Genomic DNA, 19,340 nt, shown 5'->3' with positions numbered 1-19,340 from the left:
ATCATTTCTGCAATAAATCCAATTGATTTCTTTGGTTCTTTCTACCGTTTTAAAGTGAACAGCCTGCGTTGTTGCCGAGGTGCACCGTTTCGTCGCGCCGACTCATCAGAGTTTCGTTTAGAGCGATTCCAATACAGTGCGTAGGCATCTGCACGATTTTTATTTCTTTTTGTCGAGAGCAGCGAGGCGAATAGAAGGCGTTCGCCAAGCGCCGGTCGGCCTCCTCTGCTCGCAACGTCACTTGACACGGGGCGTCACCACCTCCAGCCGAGCAGCTCCAGCGACGAGCGCAGCACCTCGTCGGCCAGCCGGTGGTCGGCCAGGTGCGCGCTGCGGTAGCGGGCTGCGGCGGGCGCGCAGTTCTCGAAGTACTCGCCGCTCGTCTGCTCCAGCGCGGGGTCCACGGCGAGCCGCACGGACGTCTGCGCCCCCTCCTGCGGCGTCTGCGTGCAGTTTTCAGGCGCCGGTCAGGCAAGCCTTTCGAGAACGCGAGCTGGCAAGAGAATCGGCAAGGGAAATGTGCGTCCTCGTCCGCTGCATTGGCGCCTCGTGCGCGCGAGAAACGCCAACGGTCAAGTGCTCATCTGCGTTGGTTCTTCCAATCTATCCCCACAGGAATGGCCCGTCAAGAGAGAGAGAGAGAGATTGTGAAGATGAAGAGACGCTATTTTCTGCAACCCCTTAGGGAGCATGACTCAGGAGAACCATGATGCACGTACTGGTGAGAGAGAAGTCCAAGCGAGGCGAATTTCTCGTCCCATTCGTGTGCAGCGGGTTCGAGTCCTTTACGGGTAATTTTACCATATCATCAATCTTTACCAAGGTGCTCAAGGCTTTGCCGCTTTAAGAATTAAGAGTGCGTAATTAAAGGCATAATTAATTGAGAGTTGCAATGAACCATGACTCAGCAGACGGGCGTCGCAGAGCCTACTCAGTGTTTCTAAATGTGTTCGCGTAATCTTCAGTAACAGGAGGATTCCATCACTGGCCAAATCTGCATTTGGAAAATCGTGCGGGCACTAAGAGGTGGGCTCTCCAGCAGAAGGCGTTCTTGGTGTAAGCCTAACAAGAATTTTGCAGCGATCCGCGAAAGCATATTGTTTGTATGAAATTACGTTGTTGCTTCTCTTAATGTTGAGAACATTAGGCGTGCTTAATTATTGCTAATTAAGTGTTCTTACTTATTGTTTCAGACAGACCTGTTAGAAGTTCTTTAGTCTGAATAAATAAATAAATAAATAAATATTCCACCCTGTGTGTCGTGCAACAGCACTCTAAATGCTAGATTCATTCATTCTCTGAATGGCTATTAGAGCTCGCGTAAAGCAGGGCAGAATTAATGCAGCGTAGGACAAGACTCAAGCATTGAGGTCTCGCCGCCGTATCTCCTGCTCGGGTATGGAGAGGGCGGTGAGGGAACGGACCTTGCCCTTGATGCTGAGGATCAGCTCGAAGAGGAACTTGCGGACGCCCGGCCCCTCATCGACGATGTGTGTCTTGACGGCACCAGGATGAAGGGAGTTGACCGTCACACCTGTGCAAGCGGTGAAATGCGTTTACTTCATGCGGCCGCTGTACTACTTCAGCTTGGATAAAATGTTCGCGGCCACTGTTGATCCGGCAGCAAAAAAAGGCAGCATCAAAGCTGTTGCTAGCGCGACTCATCTTAGTTCTTTGGTCGTATTTTGGGACACAAAGCTCTGGCCAGGACAGAAATTTGTCTTGCCTGCAGAAAATTCTGCGCTAAAATTGCCCGTCACGTCTCGCTCAAATTTTGTGTAAAGACGGTAAGTTTCGCTGAGGGCCTGTCATCCTCTGGGTGCAAGGCACTTGATTCTGCCGTTTCATGAAACATCTTTGTTGCCGCAACCGAGCGTTTGGCTCGCGCAAGACACAGTAGTCACATAGTTTGCCGCTCTTTGTGCCACCCGCCCGAAAAGGACGAGCATCCGAATATGGATCGTAAAGTAAGCCATCGCAATGCACGGTGACGTGTCACTAAGATAATGAAAACAATGCGTGCCACTGAAAATCTAAGGACATAAGATAATTCTAGTTTACTGCGATCTGCAATGTGAGCTTAAATCCTTGTAAATTTTAGATCTGCAGATCATCTGGGCAGCGCCGATTATGATATTGGGCGAAATATTTAACTACACCTGTCAGGCGTCACCCTATTCGTTCTGCCTCACCAACGACTTGGTTTGGGCTATTTGGTTCATCTTCAAGGCCATTGAAGCAGCTCAATAGGACAAGGACGAAAAAACACACAACAGGATTAACACTGTCTGCGTGGCTGAAATGAGGGAAGTCAACGTCAACGAAGTTTCTCTATAAATAATCAATGCTGTATTGAACGAATTAGTTATTAAATAATGAATTAATCATTTCATAATTTTTTTATTGCAGGTCACCTTCGGCCCATAAATGGGTGGAATACAATGTTCACAAACAATAACAGCAAGTCATTCTATACAGCGAGAAATACTTGTTCAGATTAATGAAGTCGGTCGAATAAACACTTAAGCAGTGGAACAGAAAACCAAATTATGGGGTGGTTAGTGCTTGAATTCGCTTACATGCGCTACATAACAATAAAATAACAAGGAACGCAGATAGCATTAAAAATTAAGAGACAGCAAACTGCCTAATGACAGAGCAGAATGTTTAAGCGCTCAACATTTGTTCAAGAGACTGAAGTGCGTCATCTGTATTGAATATGCTAAAGCAACGAGTTTCAATGAGATATTGCTAGTCATAAAAATGAGTATTTGAAGAATTTACTACTGCAAAAACGGGAGTTAACCTGTAAGGACGATTGGGTCCTGCACGTCGCGTGGAAGATGGCTGCACGTGGGCGATAGTATTATATTTCAATATACGATTTAGAAAGTTATAAACTGCCAATTACAAAAAGAAAGGTATTCGAAACAAAACTTGTTACCGTTGCTTTGTGTTTTCCTTTAGGAGGGGGGACTGCCCCCAGAGTGCAGCATTCCTGCAAGCAAACCTGTAGTGAGGTATACGAGAGGAACTGAACGTTTCGGCTCCTCCATGGCGGACAAAAAATGCGCGAAAGTACAAGGCCAGGTCTGTGACAGAGCTATTGAAGGTCCAGTACGCGTTATTGAAACTCATGAGAGCGAACAAAAAGAAATGTCAGTTTCAGCCGAAAGGCGATGCATCGATTGCGGTATCAAATTAGTAGACATGTATGCGAAGCAAATATAGTCGTTTTATCGGCCGTACAAACTTATAACCATTTGCTTACTAACTAAATTAACAAACATGGTGTGACGCACGCACCAACAAACATAAACATATGCCATTAGATGACTGCGGAAACTCGCTGTCAAAACGCTGGATTGAGGAAGCGCGGTAGGAGCAGTGAGCGAATTGACCTTCGGGCTGCCTCTCGCTTCAAAGCGAACTAAGCGGCGAAAACATAGCGCACATCTATCTATCTATCTATCTATCTATCTATCTATCTATCTATCTATCTATCTATCTATCTATCTATCTATCTATCTATCTATCTATCTATCTATCTATCTATCTATCTATCTATCTATCTATCTATCTATCTATCTATCTATCTATCTATCTATCTATCTATCTATCTATCTATCTATCTATCTATCTATCTATCTATCTATCTATCTATCTATCTGTCTGTCTGTCTGGACTCGGTACTCGTCGCAGATCGCTTTCAAACTGTAGAGTGCGCGGGCCGCACCATACGCAGCAGCCGCCCAATTAGAACGCCATCCCTTCCCCGGTGCCTTGCGCCCGACGGAAGACGGCGTGCGCGAGACTGAGCCGCCATTATTGGCTCACTCGCCCTAGCACGATTTCACTCTCACATGCAGCATACGGCGCACGGCGACGATGTTGGCGCCCTTGGACTTCCTGCGGAGCATCACTGCGATGCCGACGGCAGAAATGCGTCCGAAGTGTCCATATCATTGCTATCGCAACAAAAGAAAGACTGTGAGTACCAATAGCATACGCACTTTGTGGGGGACTCACAAGTGCCTTTGGGCCAAAGGAACAACAATGCAGTAGTGCGAACAATCACAAGGGCATTTATCGTACCTTTCTTACACTACGAGTGGGTCCGGTAGCGGCATGGCGAACGGCTTTCTGAACTTTGCTTGTTTCATCTTGCAGATCTCTGCTTGCGTAGGCCGCCACTATCCGGAGGACTATGCTTTTTCCGTTTGTCGACTGCGTGGCATACCGGTACGTCTGAACTTGGATTCCACCTTCAACGGCGCGTGTGATTTCGTATCACATGAGAACCTGATTATCGACGACGACGAACTTCATCGGTGCTGGTCAAACAGGGGATGGCAGATTACGGCTGGAACGCTCACGTGGTCACAGGACGATATAAAGCCAGACCCGCGGCTTCTGCTCTTCAGTGGGTCCGGTAGCGGCATGGCGAACGGCTGTCTGAACTTTGCTTGCTTCATCTTGCAGGTAAGTAATTGACGCCATGTACATTGCTTCACAAGTGACGATCGTTGTTTGCTGCTGCTGCGGACCCAGAGTGCCTTTTCTGTACCTTTTTCTGTTTGTTGCATTCCGTGAGAATCTTGGCAATTTTGTCGGGTGGGTGTAGAGTCAAACCCTGGCCTAGACACAAAAACTGAACGTATGCTCAGGGAACTGCTAGAGGGGCAAACACGAATAAGCAAATACTTAGTAAGCCTGATCGCTAAAATTGATGCATTTGAACATAGGATCTCGAAGATAGAGCTGTGGGCGTCGGCCACCGCTAACGTCGACCACCATGTGCATACTTTAGAAAAAACAGTCGACGACCTTAGGAAAGCCATCAAACTACTGGACAGAAAAAATGACGATTTAGAAAACCGATCAGATCGCAACAACTTAAAAATCTATGGCCTGCCTGAGCCGTCGGCTGAATCCCCTGAGCAACTACTTGCCGCTGTGCTGAAGCTCTTTTCCACGAAGTTGAAAATTGAGTGCGCCTCTATTGAGCACTGTCACAGGCTCGGTGCACAAAAAAATGGGAAGGTAAGACCTATCATACTTAAGTTGCTTGATTTCAGAGTGAGGACTTCGATACTAAGGAATGCTTTTAAATTAAAATGGTCAGGTACTCATATCAGTGAGGATTTTTCTTTCTGTGTGCGCCAGACTCGCAAAGCTTTGTGGGATAATTCAGTTGAGCTTAGGAAGAAGGCGAACAAGGTTCGACTGAGCTTTGACAGCCTGATAGTAGACAGCGTCCGCTACTCGTGGGATGGCACTGGAAAGTCGCTTATCAAAACTTACAGCAACATACCCACTAGCAGCACAGTGACTTCGTGGTAGATACAACCTAACCCTTTTGAATATAAATGCACGCAACCTATTGAACAAGCTAGCTCACTTCAATTGGCTAAATGAATGCCATCAACCATCTCTGATCTGTGTCACTGAGACCTGGCTAAACGACTCCGTCACGGAAGGCGAGTTCGTGCCTCCTAATTACTGTCTTGTGATATGACAGGTTATGTGGTAGGGGTGGCGGAGTAGCTTTATTTATTCACAAATCCATTGATGTTGTAGTGCTACCGAGTCTTCCTGACACCGAGTCGATATGGTGCAAATTATATTTAGGTGATGTTGTGGTGGCTGCTGGCGCTTTATACCGACCTCCCGATTCTGAAAAAAAAATATTTCCAGATTGTTCCGACTATATATTAAAACACAAGCCGCACGACTGTTAATGATGCTTGCTGGTGATTTCAATACCCCTTGAATTAACTGGAGCACATTGGCTTCGCATGGTCGTGGCAGGCCGATTTGTGACTCGCTTATTGCCTTGGTTTTGTCGTTAGATCTGGCACAGATTGTTAGTGGCGTTACCCACGAAAGCTCGATCCTAGACCTGATTTTCCTTAACCAGAAGTTACTACAAAACGGATATGACTGCCAAATCATAGAAGGCCTGTCCGACCACAAGGGAGTTCTGCTGAAGGTTGATGTCACTTGTGAGCGCAACATACCTGATTTTCGGATTGTTAATGATTTTTTCCATGCTGATGACAATTCCATTGTTGATATTCTAGCATCCTCTTATGACGTTTCTTTTTTTTTCAATGTAACAGCAATTGCAGTGTGGACGAGTTGTTTTATACGTTTTGCAACAGTGTTAAGAAATGCATCTCGCAGTTTGTTCCCAATAAGTGTTTGAAACGCAACCCGAGGCGCCCTTGGTAAAATAGGGACATTATTCATCTTATCAGGCGCATCAAGAGGCTCTGCAAACGTAAAAACGTGAGTCGGAGCAACCAATGCTCAAAACTGCACCTGCTTCAGTCCGAATTAAAAACCAATGTGCACGAAACCAGACACTTTTATTTCGACACGACATTATCAGCATTCTTGAAAGAAAACCCATCAAAGTTTTGGAAAACGGTGCTTCCGGCTGCTCACGACACTTCATCATTCACCATAAACGATCGCCCTTGCTCTGATCCGGTGATTATTTCCGAAACTTTCAACACTTATTTTCAATCTGTATTTTGTCAGGATGACGGCGTCGATCCCCCTTTTTGCGTCAACAACACTTTGCCAGAGCTTTCTACTCTCGTTATAACTTACACTGGTGTTCTAACTTATTACTAACAATTCATACTACAAAAAGTTCTGGAGCTGATGGAGTGCCAAACAAATTTTTACAACGATACTCTGAATGAAACGCCCGGTACTTGACAGTTATATTTAACAAATCTATTGAGATGTCGGCAGTTCCTCGAGTTTGGAAACAAGCTAACATTATTCCCGTCTTCAAATCTGGCAGCAAACAACTAATCACTAACTACATGCCTATGTCGTTGCTGCCAACGTGTTGCAAACTTCTCGAGCACATCATCCATAAGCACATCATTCAATATTTATCGGCAAATAACTCTCTGTCCCCACAGCAGCATGGTTTAGGAGCAGGATTTTCTACAACAACGCAATTATTAGAATTCACGCATGACATAGCCACATTACTAAATAACCGCGGTCAGCTTGATGCCATCTTTATCGACTACTCAAAAGCATTTGACACGGTAAGCCATAAAAAATTGCTTCTAAAACTTCCTGCAATCTTTCCTGGTAATAAACTAATTGACTGGATATCCGATTTCCTTCACCTCCGATTCCAATCCGTCACTTTTAATTACAAAACCTCTTCTATAGCTCAGGTCATGTCAGGGGTGCCGCAGGGCTCAGTTCTCGGGCCACTCTTATTCATCATATATGTTAACGATATTATTGAAGTAGCCAGAAACACACAAGTGAAAATACGTCTTTACGCAGACGATTGCGTGATCAATTCTAACATTCGTACTCTTCGTGATCAAGAAATGCTGAATAACGCATTTTCATCCTTTTCAAACTGGAGTAATACATGGCAGATGAGCATTAACTTCAGCAAAAATGTGGCAATGTATTTTACTAATAAGAAACAGCCCCTAAAATTTACGTACAACACACAAGGATACAATATTATCGAAGTTAACGAGTTCAAATACCTTGGACTTACTATCACAACTAACCTTAGTTGGCATAATCACATCAATATAGTCTGCTCTAAAGCGATGCGAAAACTAGGGCGTCTAAAACGAACTTTAAAACATGGCACTAAAGAGTGCACGCTTACGACTTATAAATCACTAATCAGACCTGTTTTAGAGTATGCTTCTGTAGTGTGGTCGCCTTATCGCATAAGGGATATTTCCAAATTAGAATCCATTCAGAAAAAGCTGTTAGATTTCTCTATGCCGTTACGACCGCATGTTTTCACCGTCATCCCACGCACACGCTTTATCACTGAACCCATTGTCGTTTCGTCGCGCGTGTGACCGTCTAATCCTGCTGCACAAAATCGTACATGGTTCGACTAACATTGAAGCACCTATCTCGCTAACGACACCTACTGCGCGAGTAACCCGACGTACTCACCCATTAAACATAGATCCCTTCGTTCCAAAAAATAGATTGCTTTAAGTTTTCTTTTTTTTTACCACACACTGTTGAATTATGGAGTAACTTAGATAGTACTCTGCGTTCATTTCCGACTAATCGATTTCAGAAAGAACTGCCTAACCAAGTTGGTTGACATTTTTGTTCATAAATAATGTAACCCACCTCTGCTATGTCTCTAAATGAGATAGCAGTATTTGTAAATAAATAAATATTGCCTGCTAGTCGAATTGCTATCTACAGAACATGCCAGGTGCGCGAAAAATCGAGCATGTCCAGCTCACCGCGACCGGATAGCGAGCGAATGTGTTCACCCTCACGCTGGACACCAACGCTAATCGTTCACGCGTATACGCTCAAGCGAACGATGGCGCGTTCGAATGATCGTGTTCGTCTATTACGGTGTCCTGCGGCTAAGCCTTTCGCAGGACGGTCCTGCGATGCGGGTCGGCGCACGCGCGAAGGGTCCACCCCGCTCGCGGATCCCAAGCCAATGCGGAGGAGCGTGTTCTCTTTCGCGCTCGAGTAAACCTGAAGTTAGGTGGTGTTAGCAGCACAAAACTCGCGCCTTCTCATCCACACTTCTCATCGCGGCCTCTCAACCACACTGCCCGTCGCCGGCGCTCAGCTATTCGGAGAAGCCGGGTCACAGGAGACAGTAGAGCTATGCGGGGAGAACTGCATCAGGGGGCGCGTAAGAATCGAGCGTCCCCACAACACAAAGTAATAAAAAGTAAAGAATCGTGACATTGTTCGCATCGAACGTAGCTGTCTCGTCTCGTTTATGCAACACGCGTTGAGAGGGCTCTTCAGTGAGCCCTGGTTAGGTATCCGCCGTCACACCACCCTCGTCACTGTGGGTGACAGCTGAGTGTAACACTCGATAAGATAAGAGTGTCGAGTGATACAGCGTGTTACTAAATACGGGACCAATATTCCAAGATTGCGTAAATGGCCCCCACGATATTGCCGCCATAGGTCAGATCAAAAAACCTCGGTAGCCTGACGTTTCAGGAGAACGATGGACAGGTTCATTTTGCAACCTTCTGGGCTATCAGCAGCATGACTCAGCATCTCACGGCCGACACTGAGCAGAGAGAGAGAGAGAGAGAGATAGCAAAGGGAGGAAAGGCAGGTAGGTAAACCAGACGAGCGCCCAATTTGCTACCCTGCATAGTGGGAAGGGAAAGAAGGAACAGAAAGCGGAAAGCGGGATAGAGGGAGCACTGTGCGGGCACGCAGCAAAGCGCCTGCCAATCAGTCAAGTCAAAGCAAGTACTACGCCGATACGTTTGTCTGCCGTCATTCTGCTGTCTGAAGCTAATCTCGGTGCTTCCCCATAGCTGGTGATACCCGTTGAAGTCACCAGAGAAGACCAAGGAGGCGGTGGGCGTCAGCAGTACGTTGCAGTGCGTGGCAATATATTGTTAAGCTAAACCCAAGCCTTTTTGACTTCAGTGCGAATAGAATGATGCGGGTGAGCCATGATGCTTACTCAAGAGTTGCAAGTACTGAATTGAGAGCATCCAGCACTTGCATTGCACTTCGCGCTGACGGAGTGTGCAGGTTATTCAAGCGCATTCGCAAAGTATTCATCAGAGACCACAGCATCATAACCACTTGCCGGTCTTCGGGCAAGTTGTCAGAACCCGCGCTGTGCGCTCTGCAGCTGTGCGCAGCTGTATCACTTGACGTGGCTCCACCTGTGGCATCGGCAGTGGCATCGGCTGTGGCATCGGCTGCAGCACCGGCTGTGGCGTCGGCTCCGGCTGTGGCATCGGCTGTGGTATCGGCTTCGTCTTCGGTTGTGACTTCGGCTGCTATTCTGGCTTTGGCTGTGGCTTTAGTAGTGCGGACCAAGTTGTATTTTTCTCCGCCATGACTTTGTCAGATTTACATCGAATTGCGCCAGGCCTAGACAGCAGAGAAACTAAACTCGTGTTCAGGCTCTGCCTTCTTTGCGACGCAACAGGGCATAGCGGCGCCGCAATCGTGTTGGTATTCCGCCGATCGCTATCGCGAAGGTACTCGTACACTGCCTGGTAAAGAAGAAAAAGGACGAAGACGAAATGATTCTCGTAGAGACCACTGTTGCTTCGCGCTGCAGTATTTTCGGCTTTTTCCAGTGTTTTACTGGGCGACGCCGCTCCCATCGCCACGGCAATGGAAGTAGAGTCGGCAGAATCACGACGCGACATGACTGCTTCGGCAGGAATGGGCCCGAGGAAAAGAAATTGCCCTCTTAGTCAAGCTGACAGCGAGGACACTGTGTTGTACTCCTGCTCAAGTGATGACGCGTCAGATGACGAAGGCTTCGAAAGAGTGGTACACCGGAAGGCCAAGAGAAGAAACATCAGCGGACGGTCTTCGTCAAGTAAGTCTACCGTCGTGCCACAGCGTAGGCCATCGGCGCACGCAATTCTTTTTGTGCCGGACACACCTGCCGAGAACCTCAACCACCTTAATCGACAAGCGATTTCCATTTCTCTGGAGGCTCTTGTCCCAGGAGAAATGAAAGATATCAGAATTATTACTCGAAATAACATCCTGGCTATTGATGTCCACAACCGAAGCGCAATCAATGCTTTGATGGAAGTAAAGCACCTGGGCAACATCAATGTCCACTACCTCATTCCACAGGACAACGAAACCACTGGTGGTGTTGTTTATGATCTTGAAACATCGATTAGCGACAGCGACCTGCCAATTTTAATCAAACATGCGACAGATGGTGTTGCCTTACTACAAGCTCGGCGCCTTGGTAAGTTGACCTGTGTAAGGCTCGTGTTGGAAGGGGACTGCCTACCATCACATGTAAAGGTCGGCCACTTTCGGCATGTGGTACGGCGTTTCGTACCGAAACCACTTCAGCGCAGAAGATGTCAAAGAATTGGACATGTGAGTGCTGTCTGCCGAAATACAGCGACATGCCCACGGTGTTCCGAGCAACACGACAGTGACACTTGCCGTGCAACAGAGCTCAAGTACCCAAATTGTCAAGGCTCGGACGCTGCATCCTCGAAAGATTGTCCACGCCTAAAGAAAGCGCAGAAAATCTTGAGAAAAAACGGCCAGAGACGGATCGTCACACACAGATGCTTCTGAAGCGATAAGGCGACATCGCTTCCGGAAACGAAAGACTACGAGATCCTCTTCCGGTTCAAGGGAAATGTCTGATCCGGCAACGTCGCCTCCTGTTCCATCTGTCTCCAGTAAGAGCACGAATGTCAGCGAAAGAAGTCTCCATGCTATTCATGCTTCATCAAGTGAGGTGTGGCCAGCACTGCCGAAGACATGCCACGCGCCAGAGCCACAGCAAATGACTCACCATTTAAAGTCAAATGTCGCTATAGTTGACCAAATGCAAGACAAGGACTCACAAGTGATTGCTACGCTCAAATCGCTCACGAATGTCATGCGTCTACTACTGATAAATATGGACACTCCGGCTGGTCGTAGCGCACTGCAAGTATTGGATGTGCTGACTCCAGTACTTGAAAGCATCGCATAGCACCATGGCCCGTCCGTCGCTGCCCTTTGTTAGGTATGGCCGGACGCCAAGGGCCCCGTGGGTGCTACGTCATCCCTTTCCCCTCTCATGGTCGGGGCCCGTGGGTGCTGCGTCATCCCCACGCTACTGGAGAGGTCACTCACCCGACGCTCTCCCCGGATTCCTCGAAGAGAGACGCACTCACCCGACGCTCTCCCCGGATTCATCGAAAAGAGTATCGACTTCTCCTTCCCGTGCCTGGTATTGCAGGAAGAGGGGCCTTCTCTCTGGGCCTGTCACGTGTCATCGACGAAAGCAAGATCCCGCCCACACGATTGTAAGAGAGCCTATTTAAGGGACTTCGAGATGTACTTCATACTTCATTCTCTTCTTATTTTCTTTCAACTACATTTGAATAAACAGTGCAAGTTTCGCACTAGCAAAACGTCGTCTCGCCCTTGCTCGGTCGCCATGGTCTACCAGATGCCTGCAGCTCGCCGACAACGCCACGCTACCTAATAAGTAATGTCGGTGGAGCTTCGAGAGACAGTCGCTAGCAGTGGGATCGCCTACAAATGCAACAAACTGGTTGCTAACGGAGGGATCGCCCTGAGGTGCAACACCTTCCACAAGGAAGTCAAGAAAGCATCTCTGCTGCAGTGAAATGCCCCTGGTCTCAAATCAAGAATTTCAGCTTTTAGACATGTTGTCTTCTATAACCTTTTCCCATCCTCGTAATTTGCGAACCGAACGTGCAGAATGTTATACACGTTATTGACTATGAGGCATTCATGTCCTCTAGCTGTGGTGATGTGAGCAAGGTAATTGTATATATTAGATGTGCTCTGAATTATGTGTTGCACCCAGTCCCGCCTCACGACGACAACTAGTACGTTTGTTTAATTGCGAAAACGAATAAGCTTACGTTCACACTCGTCGCTGTTTACATTGCTCCTTCAAGTGGCTTCGACTCTAAACGACTGCACGACGTGCTATCAGCGACACCCGGCCCTACGATTCTCACAGGAGATTTTAATGCTCACCATCCGTTTGGGGGAGTTTGAAGATGGACCCCAGAGGAAGGAGACTAGCATCCTTTGCCACACAGCACGACCTTTACTGCCTCAACGATGGTAGTCCGACATATTTACGCGGGCTTACGTACAGCAGCTGCCTAGACTTGACTCTGGCTTCTCGGCGTCTTGAAAGAAACGTGCAATGGTTTCCAGACATCGAATCACATGGAAGCGACCATATTCCGACCTACCTGAAGATCAAGGAGCTATCTAAATGCTCCTCCATGACCCTCCGGCGAATCGACTGGTCGGCGTTTCGGTCGCACATGGGGGGAGTATGTCAGCAAGAGAACCATTCAAGTCTGGGACACGAAATTCAAAAAGCCGTGCAAGAGGCTACGCGTAGTTTTCAGGCTTTCCCGAAATATGAAGAATTTGAAGCAGAACTGCAGCGACTAAGAGCAATTCGCCGGCGGGCTGAAAGGAGTTACAGGAGAATTAAATTCATCCATGATCTCCGAGAGGCAAGGCGGATGCAAAAGAAGATTCAACGTCGCATCGATGCACTGCAATCTCAAAGATGGAAACGTTTCTGTGAGTTGTTGGATCCACGTCAGCGATTATCTCAGATATGGAGGACCGCGCGTGGAATTCGCGCATCACAGCAAGAGCGTGTTCCTTTCAAATCCCTCGCTTTGTACCAAGGTCGCAGCGAAATTGACATTGCTGAAGAATTTTGCTCAAGACTTGGCAGCTTGCAGCTCCAACGCGCACTTACATCATAGGCCACTCCTGTGCCACGGGATTCCAGCATGGATGTAATGTTTTCGGTGAAGGACCTTGAAGCGGCACTGGCGACTTGCAGGCGCTCTTCGTAACCTGGGCCGGACGGCGTTACCTATGCGGCGCTCGCCAATCTGGGGCGGAAAACACGACTCATGCTGCTAAACCATTACGAGTCTTGGCGCAACGATTTGGTTCCATGTGAATGGAAATGCAACCGCTTGGTTCCACTTCTCAAACCTGGTAAATCACCGTTAAACTTGTCATCGTACCGCCCCATCGCTCTGGCCAGTTGCATAGGGAAAATAATGAAAACAATGCTTTTTACGAGCCTGGAATGGTACCTGGAAAATTACAACGTGTACCCAGATGCTATGGCTGGCTTCCAGCGTGGGCGCTCATCCATAGATAATGTTATCGATTTGGTTACGTTTGTCCAGCATCAAAAACGTCTGAAACGACTCACTGCGGCATTATTCCTATACATAAAAGGCGCCTATGATAATACAGCACATTATGTCATTATAGACGCTCTGATTGAAGCCGGAATTGGTAGCCGCACTTTTCAGTGGCTGTGCAGTTATTTGACCGACAGGCATTTCTGCGTGATGACCGAGGATGGCGCCACGACTCAACACCAAACGCTCCCCGGAGTACCGCAAGGCGGCGTGTTGAGCCCGACGCTATTCAACCTAGTGCTCGTTGGCCTAGTAAGATGCTTGCACAATACAGTTCAAGTATCAATATATGCCGACGACATCTGCATTTGGACGTCTGCTGTAACACGACTGCAGGTACGAGCATGGCTACAAAAGGCAGCTACGTTAACATCACTGTACTTGCGAAAACAGAACTTAGAGTGTCTTCAGAGAAATGCTGCCTTGTTACATTCACTCGGAAGGCAATGAAGAGTTACACTGTAGATGTCAATGGACAAACAGTTGCAAATGCACGGAAACACCGCTTTTTAGGGGTAATTATTGACCGTGACCTATCATCGAGCCCGCAGGTTTCATAGCTAAAGAAGAGGTTAATGACAATAATACATTTCCTCAAATTTATCGGCGGGAAGTCATGGGACACATCGGTGCGGCCGATCCTGCAGCTTTATAACACCTCGTTCCTCGGTTATGCAAGACACAGCCTTCCTTTGCTTCGTAACACCCGCAAAACAAACCTACGTGTACTCCAGGGACTACAAGCTCAAGCCCTAAGGACGTGCCTCGGACTTCCGAGGTGTGCATCTACAGCAGCAACGATTGTCATAGCGCGAGATCACCCAATATCAACGTACTTGGCAGCCGACGCTTTCAGGCCGCATATTCATTTCATTTATTTCAGCCTTAAAGGCCCGGAGACATTACATAAGGAGGGGCAAACAAAGTGTGAGGAGCTCTTCATCACGCAAAGAAGGGAAAAGAGGAAGAAAAGATAGACGAAGAGTAGAAAAAGAAACCACGCTCAGGAGGGAACCGAGCCAGCGGTACTATCATCAAAATCACTGTTAAAAAATATAAAATACAAAAAATACATACTGCATAAATACTACTAAATACGTACTATGCATGAGAACGAATCACTATCAATTAATTACTTAAAATGGGTGAAGTAGCAGAAGAAGAAGAAGAAACTTTAGTAAAGAATAGTCCGGCAGGTCTTGATGTGGTGGCCTCAGGTGACGGCTCGAAGTTCTTGGACTCGAGCGGCATCTTCGGCTTGCCGGACGGCCCAGAGCTGGTCTGCCAGCTCTGAACTTCTGATAGCCGCCTCCCAGCGGCGGCGACGCCTACGGAGAAGGTCCCCGGCGGCTCCCGCATCCGGGGCGGCGTCGGGAAGAACGGAGCTCGAGCCTTCTACTCTGGCAACAGCCGCGATTATGGACGCGTCGCCAACGGAGCTGCTTTGATTACCGTTGTTGCCGGTACACTCCCAGAGCATGTGTCGCAGTGTTGCTCTGCGTCCGCATGTTTTACACGCGTCTGTTGGGTACAAACGCGGATAGCAGTGGTGTAAGATAGCGGGGCTAGGGTAGGTGTGTGTCTGGAGCAAGCGTAACGTCACGGCCTCGTTCCTGTTCAGTTTATCGTGTGGTGGCGGGAATCTGCGTCTTTCGAGTCTGTAGTGTTGGGTGAGGTCTCTGAACGTGGTTAGGCGATCGCCCCACGCCCAGTGTGTTTCTTGTTGCTGTGTTTCTGTTGTAGTGTCCTGATCCGGCAGATCCGATGCCCCGCTCTCGGGGGCGGAGGCGGCCACATAATCAGCGGCGGCTCGGCGTGTGAGACCTCGAGCCGTGGCGTGGGCCGCCTCGTTTCCCGCTAGCGGAACATCGGTGTGTGCCGGGGTCCAGAGGAGGAAGACCGTAGAATTTTGGGGTTGTGAGGGCGATGACGAGTCGCCGTCGTCAGAAATTTGGAGTATGCGGGCCGCTTCCCGCGAGACACGACCGCGCGCGAAGCCGCGGATTGCCGCCTGCGAGTCGCTGATCACGATCGCAGCGTTCGGCACCGCGACGAGCGCTAGGGCTATCGCGGCTTCTTCGGCCGCTTCCGTGTGTCCCGCGGTCACCGTGGCGCTCGCGAGGCACCTACCCGAGCGGTCTACAACCGCTATCGCGTGCGCGCTTCTCCCTCCTCCATATCGCGCCGCGTCTACGTACACCGCCTCGTTGCTGTTACCAAACTTCTTCTCAAGGTCGCTTGCTCGTTTGTTGCGTCTCCCGGCGTGGTGCGTCGGGTGCATGTTCTTGGGAAGCGGCGGGATGATCAGGCGGTCGCGAACAGAGGCGGGAACCGCCATCTTTTCTCCATGCTGAGTGTGGTACGCGATGCTGAGCGACTCGAGGATGCATCGACCTGCCTTTGACCTGGATAATCGTTCGTATTGCGCAATGTCGTGCGCCTCGATTAACTCGTTGAGAGAGTTGTGAACTCCGAGCTCTAGAAACTTGTCGGTGCTCGCGTTGAGTGGAACGCCGACCGCCCTCTTGAAAGCCTTTCGGATCATGCATTCGACTTTGTTTTTTTCGGACCCGATCCACCTCAGGTAGGGGGCAACATACGTTATGCGGCTTATCGCGTACGCCTGCACGAGACGGATCGCGCACTCTTCACGCATACCATTGCGTCTGTTCGTGATGCGACGCAAGAGTCGGATGGTGTCATCTACCGAACGACGAAGTATTCGCACCGTCTCTCCGTTATGGCCGTTTGCCTGCAGGTGTAACCCTAGGATTCTAATTTTCTCTACGTGCGGTACGGGAGTACCATCTGCCAATGTAATGCGTATTTTGGAATATTCCCGTTCCTGTTCGCGCAGGGTTTTACGACCTCTCCTTGTGGGTTTGTAGAGTAAGAGTTCGGACTTGGTAGCCGAGCACTCGAGGCCCGTTCCACGCAAGTAATTCTGAACCGCATCTACTCCTGCCTGTAGCGTTCGCTCGACGTGACCGTCACATCCCCCTCCGGGAACCCAGAGGGTGATGTCATCCGCGTAGAGACTGTGATGTAATCCTTCTATTTCTGTTAATTTCTCGGGTAGACCAAGTAGAACTAAATTAAAGAGTAATGGTGATATGACGGATCCTTGCGGCGTGCCGCACGGACCCGTCTGAAATTCCGGTGATTCCTCGTCACCGACGACGACGCATGCGCGCCTGCCCATGAGGAAGTCTCTAACGTAATTATACATTCTTTGGCCTAGTCCTAATGTTCTAATTGGTTTTAAGATCGCTTCGTGCTTAACACTGTCAAAGGCCTTTTTAATATCTAAGCCTAGAATTGCCTTAGTGGAGCTGGTAGTGTCGTCTACGATCTGGTGTTTAAGTTGAAGCAATACGTCCTGTGCGGAGAGGTTGCGGCGGAATCCTAGCATGGTGTGCGGGAACGCGTCATGATCTTCGAGAAAGTCGGTCACGCGGGTGAGAACTGCGTGTTCCATGACTTTGCCGACGCAAGACGTAAGCGAAATCGGTCTTAGATTATCGAGCGTAACTTGCTTGCCAGGTTTAGGAATCATGATAACGCGGGCCCGTTTCCACGCTTCGGGAAGGGAACCCTCTCGCCAGCACTCATTGACGTAGGCCGCGAGTCGGGAGATTGACTCGTCGTCTAGGTTTCGGAGAGTCTTGTTGGTAACCCGATCCGGGCCGGGCGCCGATCGAGTGTTGAGTTCGACCAGGACTAACCGAATTTCCGATTCGCTAAATTCCGCGTCCAGTTTCTTGTTTGTGACGCCGTCGTACTCAGCGTACTGGATGCTTTCGGCTTTCTTAAAGTAACGGTCACGTATGGCGTCAAGGAAGTTATCGCCTTTATAATCTCTTAGGAGTCTACGAGTCTTGTGGCCTTGAGCGGCCCGAGTCTCCTCCGGATCTAATAGGTGTCTAAAAAGGCGCCAAGCGCTCGCCCCGGTCATCTGCCTCTCGAGGCCGTTGCACGTGTCTTCCCATTGTGCCCTGCATACCTGAAGTGCGTGTTCTTCGATGTCTCTGTCTAACTGCGCTATGCGTTTGCGCAACGCCTTATTATGTCTTTGGCATTTCCATCTCTTTAGGAGGGCTCGCTTTGCTTCCCACATGTGTAGGAGCCTGCTGTCAATTATTTCGAGGTTCGCCTCGGGCGGAACCTCGCTCGTTGCTGCACCTACGTCCCTTCTGAGCGTCTCGGTCCATCGTAGCAAATGCATTTTTAACAAACCATTCTAGGTGCGCTGGATTGTTAGCTCCTCAAGGAAAGTCTTGTGGTCGGCGGAAGAGAGAATACAGTCGGGAAGAGTGTTCCACAGCGCTATTGCATTTGGAAAAAAAGAATCCTTCATCGAAGACTCGATTGAATGTGCGCGATTGGACAGCTGTGGTTGAGGCGGGGAGAGATTCTAGGTGGGGGTTGCAGTCGAGGGTGTCTGGCTAATGGGTGATAGTAGCAAGAGTGAAGCATGAAGAGACGCGAGATGATACGTCATGATTGGAGACTGGGAAGATCAAATGTGTGTTTAATTCAGTTATGCTGGTTTTAATTGAGCCGTTTGACATGATAAAGCGTGCAGCACTATTCTGAATGGCTTCTAATTCGTAGGTGAGATATGCTTGCGAGGGGTGCCAGATAGATCATGCGTACTCCAGTTTCAGGCGAACGTATGCCTGATATGCAAGTTTTTTTATCAGCGGGCGATGCAGATTTCAGATTGCGACGCAAAAAACCAAGTGTGCGCGAGGCGTCTGCGCAATTGTTTCAATGTGAGTAACCCATGATAATGACGATGTCAAGTGAACACCTAGATACTTATAGCAGTCTGTTCGTGTTATTGTAGTTGAGCTTATGTGGTACGCGTAATTTGTAATGCTGCGCTTGCGGGAAAAGGATATACATGGGCACTTATTTACTTTTTATTTATTTACACACATACCTACAGCGCCCAATGTTGGGCATTAGAGTAGGGGGAAGGAGGATACAAATGATGGAAATACAGATGATTGATGTTACAAAAGGATAGATCTAATACACAATACAACAAAATAGGTTACAACAAAAGGTTAAAAGGCATGAACCATTTTTCACACCATGAAACGATAGTGTCTGTCTTTTTGTAGGTCAATGGAATCAGCAGGGTTATGGATGGCGTTGTAGATGACGCAGTCATCAGCAAAAAGACGAAGTCTAGTTGTTGTGTAGGATGGCAGGACATTGATGTAGAATAAAAATAACAGGGTGGATAAGCTTGCTCCCTGGGGGACACCGGATGTAGCAGCAAAAAGGTATGAGTCATGAGAGTTAGCGAGTGTGTATTGTACGTGTCCTTTTAAGAAATGTTCGATCCAAGTAATCAGTGATGGCTGGATTCCACGAGTAGATAATATGGCAAGTAGGTGATTGGGGAAGACGCGCTCGAAGGCCTTTGAAAAGTCTAAGAAGATGGCGTCAATTTGTAGGTGATCGTCCATGTGTTGTAAGATTTCATCGGTGAATTCAGAGAGCTTAGTTTTGCAGGCTAATAGTTTTCTAAAACCATGCTGGTATGAATAGACGGAGTTAATTGATTCAAGGTAGTTCATTAGATTGGTTGCT

The 19,340-nt window shown here is 48.3% G+C and overlaps 1 protein-coding gene and 1 long non-coding RNA gene across 4 annotated transcripts in view; one reads left to right on the top strand and one right to left on the bottom strand.

The window, feature by feature from the left end:
* Nucleotides 1–141: 141 nt before the first annotated feature.
* The window catches only part of LOC135920898 (retinol dehydrogenase 14-like), a 54,444-nt gene continuing 35,245 nt past the window's right edge, over nt 142–19,340 (bottom strand). For both annotated transcript variants that reach the window (XM_065455160.2, XM_065455159.2), the window contains 2 exons: nt 1,425–1,534; nt 142–443 (listed from right to left, as the gene is read on the bottom strand). In XM_065455160.2, coding sequence (XP_065311232.1) covers nt 255–443; nt 1,425–1,534 — 299 coding nt within the window. In that variant the 3' untranslated portion in view covers nt 142–254. The remainder of the gene's footprint in view (nt 444–1,424; nt 1,535–19,340) is intronic.
* Nucleotides 4,430–19,340, top strand: part of LOC135920899 (uncharacterized) — a 49,774-nt gene continuing 34,863 nt past the window's right edge. For both annotated transcript variants that reach the window (XR_010570353.2, XR_010570352.2), the window contains exon 1: nt 4,430–4,482. This is a non-coding gene — a long non-coding RNA (uncharacterized lncRNA). The remainder of the gene's footprint in view (nt 4,483–19,340) is intronic.

Source organism: Dermacentor albipictus, chromosome 1 (assembly GCF_038994185.2).
Source record: "Dermacentor albipictus isolate Rhodes 1998 colony chromosome 1, USDA_Dalb.pri_finalv2, whole genome shotgun sequence".
Taxonomy (NCBI): Eukaryota; Metazoa; Arthropoda; class Arachnida; order Ixodida; family Ixodidae; genus Dermacentor; species Dermacentor albipictus.
The sequence above is the reverse complement of the archived record's forward strand: the minus strand, read 5'-3'. Positions and strand labels throughout refer to the sequence as shown.